This window comes from Plasmodium knowlesi, assembly GCF_000006355.2.
Source record: "Plasmodium knowlesi strain H genome assembly, contig: PKNH_00_5, whole genome shotgun sequence".
NCBI lineage: Eukaryota > Apicomplexa > Aconoidasida > Haemosporida > Plasmodiidae > Plasmodium > Plasmodium knowlesi.
Genome location: NW_024070041.1, coordinates 2,378 through 10,872, shown reverse-complemented (window position 1 = coordinate 10,872; position 8,495 = coordinate 2,378). Strand labels below are relative to the sequence as shown.

General features: G+C 41.7%; 3 protein-coding genes across 3 annotated transcripts; 2 read left to right on the top strand and 1 right to left on the bottom strand.

The window, feature by feature from the left end:
* Positions 1-3,838: 3,838 nt before the first annotated feature.
* On the top strand, positions 3,839-4,846 carry PKNH_0001000 (SICAvar, type I (fragment); the record flags this gene model as incomplete). The annotated part of the gene is made up of 2 exons (XM_002258105.2): positions 3,839-3,940; positions 4,072-4,846. Coding segments are annotated over 2 exons (877 nt in total), but the record flags the coding sequence as incomplete, so codon positions are not given.
* A 1,644-nt stretch (positions 4,847-6,490) lies between these two features.
* On the top strand, positions 6,491-6,820 carry PKNH_0000900 (delta tubulin, putative; the record flags this gene model as incomplete). The annotated part of the gene is made up of 1 exon (XM_039113437.1): positions 6,491-6,820. The coding sequence occupies one exon, from the start codon at positions 6,491-6,493 to the stop codon at positions 6,818-6,820; it is 330 nt and encodes a 109-aa protein (XP_038970103.1).
* Positions 6,821-6,972: 152 nt separating this feature from the next.
* PKNH_0000800 (conserved Plasmodium protein, unknown function) lies at positions 6,973-8,265 on the bottom strand (the record flags this gene model as incomplete). Its single annotated transcript, XM_039113436.1, has 4 exons — positions 6,973-7,620; positions 7,820-7,872; positions 8,055-8,136; positions 8,233-8,265. The coding sequence occupies 4 exons, from the start codon at positions 8,263-8,265 to the stop codon at positions 6,973-6,975; spliced, it is 816 nt and encodes a 271-aa protein (XP_038970102.1).
* Between the last annotated feature and the right edge of the window lie 230 nt (positions 8,266-8,495).

Here is an 8,495-nt window from a genome sequence, read left to right as displayed (position 1 = left end):
TGAACCCTGAACCCTAAACCCTAAACCTAAACCCTGAACCCTGAAACCTGAACCCTAAACCCTGAACCCTAAACCCTAAACCCTGAACCCTAAACCCTGAACCCTAAACCCTAAACCCTAAACCCTAAACCCTAAACCCTGAACCCTAAACCCTGAAACCCTAAACCTAAACCCTGAACCCTAAACCCTAAACCCTAAACCCTAAACCCTAAACCTAAACCCTGAACCCTAAACCCTGAACCCTAAACCCTAAACCCGTAACCCGGAACCCGGGAACCCTAAGAACCCGGAACCCAAAAAATCCGGAACCCCAAAAACCCGGAACCCCCAAAACCCGGAACCCCCAAAACCCGGAACCCCCAAAACCCGGAACCCCCAAAACCCGGAACCCAAAAACCCGGAACCCCAAAAACCCGGAACCCAAAAACCCGGAACCCCAAAAACCCGGAACCCAAAAAACCCGGAACCCAAAAACCCGGAACCCAAGAACCCAAAAACCCGGAACCCGGAACCCGACACTCTACGTCTAGTGTTACTTAGAACGAAAAGGGTGAAAAATGTAGAAGAATCGAAGCAAAACATAAAGGAAAAGGAAAGGGGGAAAATGTCTTTTAGGAAAGGAGGCAGAAGAAAAAGAGTGGTTTAAGGAAGGAATAGAAAAGTCCTTAAGGAGGACAGGAAGGAAATGCCTCTTAGGAAGGGAGGCAGAAAAAGAAGGTTTAAGGAAAGGCATAGAAGAGACTTTTAGGGAAGGGAGGCAGGAAAAGAAGAGTGGTTTAAGGATGGAGTGAAATGTCTTTTAGGAAAGGAGGCAGAAAAAGAAGAGTGGTTTAAGGAAGGAATAGAAATGTCTTTTTGGAAAGGAGGCAGAAAAAGAAGAGTGGTTTAAGGAAGAAATGAAGCAAGTAGGGAAGGAAGGAATGAAATGTCTTTAGGGAAAGACGGAATGACGGAGGGAAGGAATGTGGAGAAGGGATGTGGAGAAAGAATGAGGACAAGGAATGTGGATAAGGAATGTAGATAAGGAATAAGGACAAGGTATGAGGAGAAGGAATGAGGACAAGGGTTGTGGATAACGAATGAGGAGAAGGGATGTGGATAAGTAATGTGGAGAAGGAATGAGGTGAAGGGTTGTGGATAACGAATGAGCAGGGAAGGAATTTGGATAAGGAATGTGGAGAAGGAATGAGGAGAAGGGATGTGGATAAGTAATGAGGAAAAGGAATGAGGAGAAGGGATGTGGATATGGAATGAGGAGGTGAAGGAATGAGCAGGGAAGGAATGAGCAGGGAAGGAATGAGCAGGGAAGGAATGCGGAGAAGGAATGAGTAGGGAAGGAAGGAGGAGAAGGAAGAAAAGAAGGAAGGGGATGATTCTGGAGGAAGAAGAAGAATGTGGGAATGGAAAAAAGAAGGAGGGGTGTGATTCTGTAGGAAGAGTAAAAGAAGGAAGAGTAAAGAAAGGAAGAGTAAAGAAGGAAGAAAAAAAGAAGGAAGGGAAGAATGAATGAAGGAAGAGTAAGGAAGAAAGGGTAAAGAAGGAAGGTTCAAGGAAGAAAGGGTAAAGAAAGGAAGGTTTAAGGAAGGAAGGTTTAAGGCAGGAAGGTTTAAGGAAGGAAGGTTTAAGGAAGGAAGGTTTTAGGAAGGAAGGTTTAAGGCAGGAAGGTTTAAGGAAGGAAGAAGAAGGATGGTTTAAGGAAGGAAGAATAAAGAGTGGTTTAAGGAAGGAAGAAAAAAAGAATGGTTTAAGGAAGGAAGAAAAAAGGAACGTTTTAAGGAAGGGAAGAGTAAAGAATGGTTTAAGGAAGGAAGAAAAAAGGAAGGTTTAAGGAAGAATGAGTAAAGAAGGAAGATTTAAGGAAGGAACAGTAAAGAAGGAAGATTGAATGAAGGAAGAAAAAGAAGAAGGTTTATGGACGGAAGGAGTGAAATGTTTTTTAGGAAAGGAGGCAGAAAAAGAAGAGTGGTTTAAGGAAGGAATAGAAAAGTCTTTAAGGAAAGGAGGCAGAAAAAGAAGAGTGGTTTAAGGATGGAGGAGAAGGGATGTGGACAAGGAATGAGGAGAAGGAATGAGGAGAAGGAAGGAAGAAAGGAGGAAGAAAAAAAGGAAGGGGATGATTCTGAAGGAAGAAAAAGAATGTTTATGGAAGGAAGAAAAGAAGGAATAATGGAAGAGTAAAAGAAGGAAGAGTAAAGAAGGAACATTTAAGGATGAAAGAAAAAGGTGATTTATAAAAGGAAGATTAAAGAAGGAAGAGTAAAAGTAGGAAGAAAAAGAGTGGTTTAAGGAAGAAAGAAAAAGAAGATTTAAGGAAGGAAGAGTAAAGAAGGAAGGAATGAATGAAGGAAGGAAGGTTTTAAAGAAGAAAGAGTAAAGAAGGAAGATTTAAGGAAGTAAGAGTAAAAGAAGGAAAAGTAAAAGAAGGAAGAGTAATGAAGGAAGAGTAAAGAAAGGAAGAGTAAAAGAAGGAAGAGTAATGAAGAAAGGAAGAGTAAAGGAAGGAAGAGTAATGAAGAAAGGAAGAGTAAAAGAAGGAAGAGTAATGAAGGAAGAGTAAAAGAAGGAAGAAAAAGAGTGGTTTAAGGAAGGAAGAGTAAAAGAAGGAAGAGTAATGAAAGGAAGAAAAACAAGAAACAGTAAGGAAGGAAGGTTTAAAGAAGGAAGAGTAAAGAAAGGAAGAGTAAAAGAAGGAAGGTTTAAGGAAGGAAGAGTAAAGGAGGAAGAGTAAAGAAAGGAAGATTTAAGGAAGGAAGAAAAAGAATGGTTTAAGGAAGGAAGGGTAAAGAAAGGAAGATTTAAGGAAGGAAGAAAAAGAATGGTTTAAGGAAGGAAGAGTAAAGAAGGAAGGTTTAAGGAAGGAAGAAAAAAGAATGGTTTAAGGAAGTAAGAAAAAGAAGGACGGTTTAAGGAAGGAAGAAAAAGAATGGTTTAAGGAAGGAAGAAAAAGAATGGTTTAAGGAAGGAAGAGTAAAGAAGGAAGGTTTCAGGAAGGAAGAGTAAAAGAGTGGTTTAAGGAAGGAAGAGTAAAGAAGGAAGGTTTAAGAAAGGAAAGTTTAAGGAAGGAAAAGTAAAAGAAGGAAGGTTTAAGGAAGGAAGAGTAAAAAAGGAAGAGTAAAGAAGGAAGGAAGAGTAAAGATGGAAGGTTTAAGGAAGGAAGAGTAAAGAAAGGAAGGTTTAAAGAAGGAAGAAAAAAAGGGTTCAAAAGAAAGAGAGGAAGAGAAGAAAAAAAGAAGGAGGAAGAGGGAAGAAAAGAAGAAAGAAAAGAAGAAAGAAAAAAAGAAAAGAAGGAAGGAAGAATAAAAGAAAAAAAAGAGCCTTTAAGGAAGAAAAGAAGAAAAGAAGGAATAATAAAGTAGGTTAAAGAAAAGAAAGAAGAGGGAAGAAAAAATAAGGAACGTTTAGAAGGACAAAAAAAAGGAAGTTTTGAGGGAGAAAAAGAAGAAGAAGGAAGGTTTCAGGAAGGAAAAGAAGAAGAAGAAGGAAGTTTTAGAGGGAAGAAAAATAAGGAAGGTTTAAGGGGAAGAAGAAAGAAGGAAAAGGAAGTTTTAAAGAAGGAAAAGAAGAAAAGAAGGAAGAAAAAGAAGGTTTTAAGGAAGAAATGAAGGAATAGAAAAGGAAAGAAGGAAGAGTAAAAGAGGAAGAATAAAGAAAGAAAAGAAAGGAAAGAATAGAAAAGAAAAGAAGGAAAGAAAGAAGGAAAAAAAAGAAGAAAAAGGAAGAATATTTTTCCTTCTTTTTACTTTTTTTTTTTTTTTTTCCTTTTTTCCTTCTTTTAATTCTATATATATAATATATATATATTAATTTCTCTTTTTCTGGTGAAGAAGACACACAAATCATGGCGTCAGGAGCGGGGGATGGACTGCTGCAGAAATGGTTGGAGCAGCATGCTAGTATGGCATCGGCGGGAAGTGCAGAGGAGAAGGCTAGGGAAATTAGAGTAAGTGAATACATACATATACATGTATATACGTATATGTATGTATATATATATGTATATATATGTATGTAATTATGTGTTCCAGAATAAATATATATTTTTTTTCTCCATTATCCAATCTTCCTTTGCAGGCAAAGTTGGGGGCACATTTGGAAGAAGCATGGGGAAAATTGAGTAGTAGGTTGACGAAGGCGGAGTCCATGGAAATACTGGGGCTCTGTGGGGACGCTTTGGCGAAATCTTTCGAAGACGTCGGGGAAGGAAGGAAGGAGAGCAAACAGAGGAATGAATATGTGAAGAATATGTGTAAAGGAATAGTCGAAATAAGATATTTCACTGCTGGGGTAAAGAAGATAGATGGGACAGGTAGGGGCACCGAAGTTGAAGCCGGCATTAAATCGGAAGAGTGGTATCCACGTTGTGTTGTTGCCGCTGTCGCCCTTTCCGAAATCTATGGTGACCACTGTTACCTGAGGGAAGTTATTAACTACGTATCGCAGAATGTGGAAACGAAATTGGGGACCCACGAAAGAGGAGGAGCAAAGTTGGATGAATGTAAGAACATTGACCCCACGGCTTTAATGGTCGGTAAAGCCGTACTGGAAGATAAAATAGAAAAATGGAGAAAGGAAGAAAGGGCGAAGGGAGCGCGCGCAGCATGGCGAATAAAGCAACCATGGACGCAGTGGCCACACGTTTGTACACATTCGAAGGATGAACAGGCATTACGGGAACAGAGACAACAGAATAGAGGAAGTTTAGCATCTTTTGTTAAAGTAGGCCCTGGCACCACATCTGGTCAAACAGTCGACCTTGGTGATATATTAACAAAGGAGGAGTACAACATTTCGACTGAAACATTACAGAAAGCACTTTCCAAAGCAATAGAGAGCGCCAGTAATAGTGGTACAGGTGGCATTGGTGCCAGTATTAACACCGCTGAATTAACGAAGACACTAACGAAGAACCTAGAGAAGTTATCCCAGGAAAAGGAAGGTAAGACTTAAAGCAATAAGAAGGAGCAATAAGGAAAAGTAATAAAGAGAAATAGTAAAAAAATAATAGAGAAATGAATAGCAGGGAAAGGGAAAAGGAACAGGGAGGGGGAGGGGAAGGAAATAACAAGGAAACGGAAGGATAGTAGGTTTAGGGGTAAGGGAATGAAAGAAGGGGAAGGAAATAAGGTCTTAGGGGAAAGGAAAGGGGGAAGGAAATAAGGTCTTAGGGGAAAGGAAAGGGGGAAGGAAATAAGGTCTTAGGGGAAAGGAAAGGGGGAAGGAAATAAGGTCTTAGGGGAAAGGAAAGGGGGAAGGAAATAAGGTCTTAGGGGAAAGGAAAGGGGGAAGGAAATAAGGTCTTAGGGGAAAGGAAAGGGGGAAGGAAATAAGGTCTTAGGGGAAAGGAAAGGGGGAAGGAAATAAGGTCTTAGGGGAAAGGAAAGGGGGAAGGAAATAAGGTCTTAGGGGAAAGGAAAGGGGGAAGGAAATAAGGTCTTAGGGGAAAGGAAAGGGGGAAGGAAATAAGGTCTTAGGGGAAAGGAAAGGGGGAAGGAAATAAGGTCTTAGGGGAAAGGAAAGGGGGAAGGAAATAAGGTCTTAGGGGAAAGGAAAGGGGGAAGGAAATAAGGTCTTAGGGGAAAGGAAAGGGGGAAAGAAGGAAGGGGGATGAAGAAAAAGGAAGGGGGAAGGAAAGAGAAAGGGAAGGAATGAAGGAGGGGGAAGGAATGAAGGAGGGGGAAGGAATGAAGGAGGGGGAAGGAATGAAGGAGGGGGAAGGAATGAAGGAGGGGGAAGGACAAGGAGAAGGAAAGGGAAGTGGAAGGAAAAGGAAGTGGAAGGAAAAGGAAGTGGAAGGAAAAGGAATAGAATGGAAAGAAGAGGGAAGTAATGAAGGAAGGAATAAGAAGGAATATGAAGGAAGGGACTTAAGGGAAAGGAAAGGGATGATGGAAGAAGAAGGAAAGGAAGGGGAATGAAGGAATATGAAGGAGAAGGAAAGGAAGGGGAATGAAGGAATATGAAGGAGAAGGAAAGGAAAGGAGAAGGGAAGGAGAAGGAGAAGGAGAAGGAGAAGGAGAAGGAGAAGGAGAAGGAGAAGGAGAAGGAAAGGGAATGGAGGAAAGGAAAAGGAAAGAAGGAAGGAAGGAAAGAGAAGGGAAGAAAGGAATGAAGGAAGGAGAATGAAGGAAAAGGAAGGAAAAGGAAGGAAAGAAGGAAGGAAGGAAAAGGATTAAGAAGGAAAGGGAAGGAGAAGGGAAGGAGAAGGGAAGGAGAAGGGAAGGAGAAGGGAAGGAGAAGTAAGGAAGGAAGTAAGGAAGGAAGGAAAGGGAAGGAAGGAAAGGAAAGGAATAGAAGGAGGAAGGGAAGGAAGTGGAAGGAAAAGGAAAGGAATAAGAAGGAAAAGGAAGGTTTAGGGGAAGGAGAAGGGAAGGGGAAGGAGTAGGAAAGGAATGAAGGAACAGGGAGAGGAGGACACCAGGGGAGCGGGACCGCAGAAGGGCCATTAGCTAGTACCCACTTCCGGCACAATAATGTAGTGTTTGGTTCCAAGATGATTCTTCGTGGAGAGCTCCAAGAAAATATCAACTTCGATTTGTTTAAGCATCACGTTCTGTACAACCACAAGTCCCTCTGCCCGATGGAAATTTACATTGATGAGAGCAGGGACTTTACCTATAACAGCCTGGCGATGGTATCGAACTGCTTAACCCCGGTACCTACGTTGAAGAGGATTTTGCAGAATGCCAAGATGCTCTACGGAACAAATGCTTACATGTACCAGTATAACAGCTATGGCGTATCCCATGACCACGTGCATAACTCGCTGATAGCGATGGATCAGGTTATAAGCGGGTATGAGGGCCTGTCCTGCGAAGTTTAGCGACAACACGGGGACTTACAAACTTCCCACGGTTAGGTCTCCTCCCATATATTATCAGTACATGCCAATTCATCCGTTTCCTTTCCTTTTATTTTATTTTATTTTATTTTATTTTTTCCTCCTCGTGTTGTTCCCCCTCCCAGAATTGCTTTTTATACCCCAGGGTTCAGCTTAAAGAAATTAACTAAATCCTGAAACTGCGTGAGGTCCTCCCCTTGAACAGGGTGCCCTCCCTCCACTGTTCTATTCGATGCTTTTTCAAGGGGCATCTTCCTGCTTCGACCATCCATGTAGTTGTCTTCTTCACTAAGAGGTTGAAAATGGACTGTGTTCTCCTCTTGGGGTTGAAATGGAGTGTTATTACTTCTCTGTGGATTGTAGTTATTACTTAAAGCCCCTTTCCTAGTGTTACTGGATTTCATCGCTGTGTTATTCCTCACTCCCTTTGGATTACGCCGCATGGGGTCGTCATCGTAGTTCTGTTCGTGATGATCACCATACCCCCTTCGATATGTATCTTCAAAATTTCGAGGGGTCCTAGAAACTGCCCTGAGCTTGTCCTCAAATATATTGTCGGCATTTTCAACTTGATAGTTGTGTTGCTTCTCTATCCGCTTGTCGATGTGTTTCTGGACCCATTCCTTGAAGGAGTGTTCATCGAAGTTATAATTAAACCACATGCTCTTGTCTGCATGGTGTGCCCATGGCTTCTCCCGTGTGTAGTCGTACTTGAGGAAGACTTTGTTTTCCCGAGTGGCTCTCTCTACTTGAGTGTCGAGGTCTACGTCACGCGGTATTTCCTGCAGAGGTGGATGGGGCGTGGGAAAAGATATTCGAAGTGGTCATTACTGGAGAGGATAAGAGTGACTGCAGATGGTCTTTGCTTCGTTCCATGGGACATCGCTCCATGGGACATCGCTCCATGTGACATCGCTACACGGGAATGCACGGAATGGAGGAGTCATAGCTCTCTTCCCCCCTTCGCTTTATGTATCTTACTTCGGCTTCACCCCTGGCGAATTCGCCTCCCTCGGGATCCCCCCTGCCATCCCCTACAAAAGAAAAGGGAGACACAGAAAAGGGAATAAAATTACGATGAAATTAGAGACCAAAGTGAGAAAAAAAAAAAAAAAAAAAAAAAAAAAAAAAAGTGACAGAAATGGGGGAGGCGCATTTGATAATTTATAAGGGTCCCTTCTTCATAAGTAGAAACTCCCACAGGTTCTGCCCTTACCTCCGTGTTCTTCCTTTGTTGGGTCCTGTTCTTTGTAGAAGTCGTCAAAATTAGCTTCCGTTGAATTTCCAAAAACGATCACCTACAGGTGTGTGTGTGGGAGGGAGTAAGTGACGACCATGTGAATATATATGAGAGTATATGCGTGCGCGTGCACCGGGAGGAAAAGAAGGACTACCTGGACGTTATCTTCATCGTCACTGTCCTCCATTGGGCTACCGATCTGGAGTTAGTGAGAAGTGAGAAATATGCCTCCTCCTCTCCAGAGTGTCTCCTTGTAAATGGTACAAGAAATATTTCACTGCTTATCTGCAAGATGAGTAGTTGGAGGGGGAGGGTGGACACAGAATTGGCCTCCTTATTTTATTTATTTGTTTATTTGTTTATTTATTTGTTTATTTATTTGTTTATTTATTTGTTTATTTATTTGTTTATTTATTT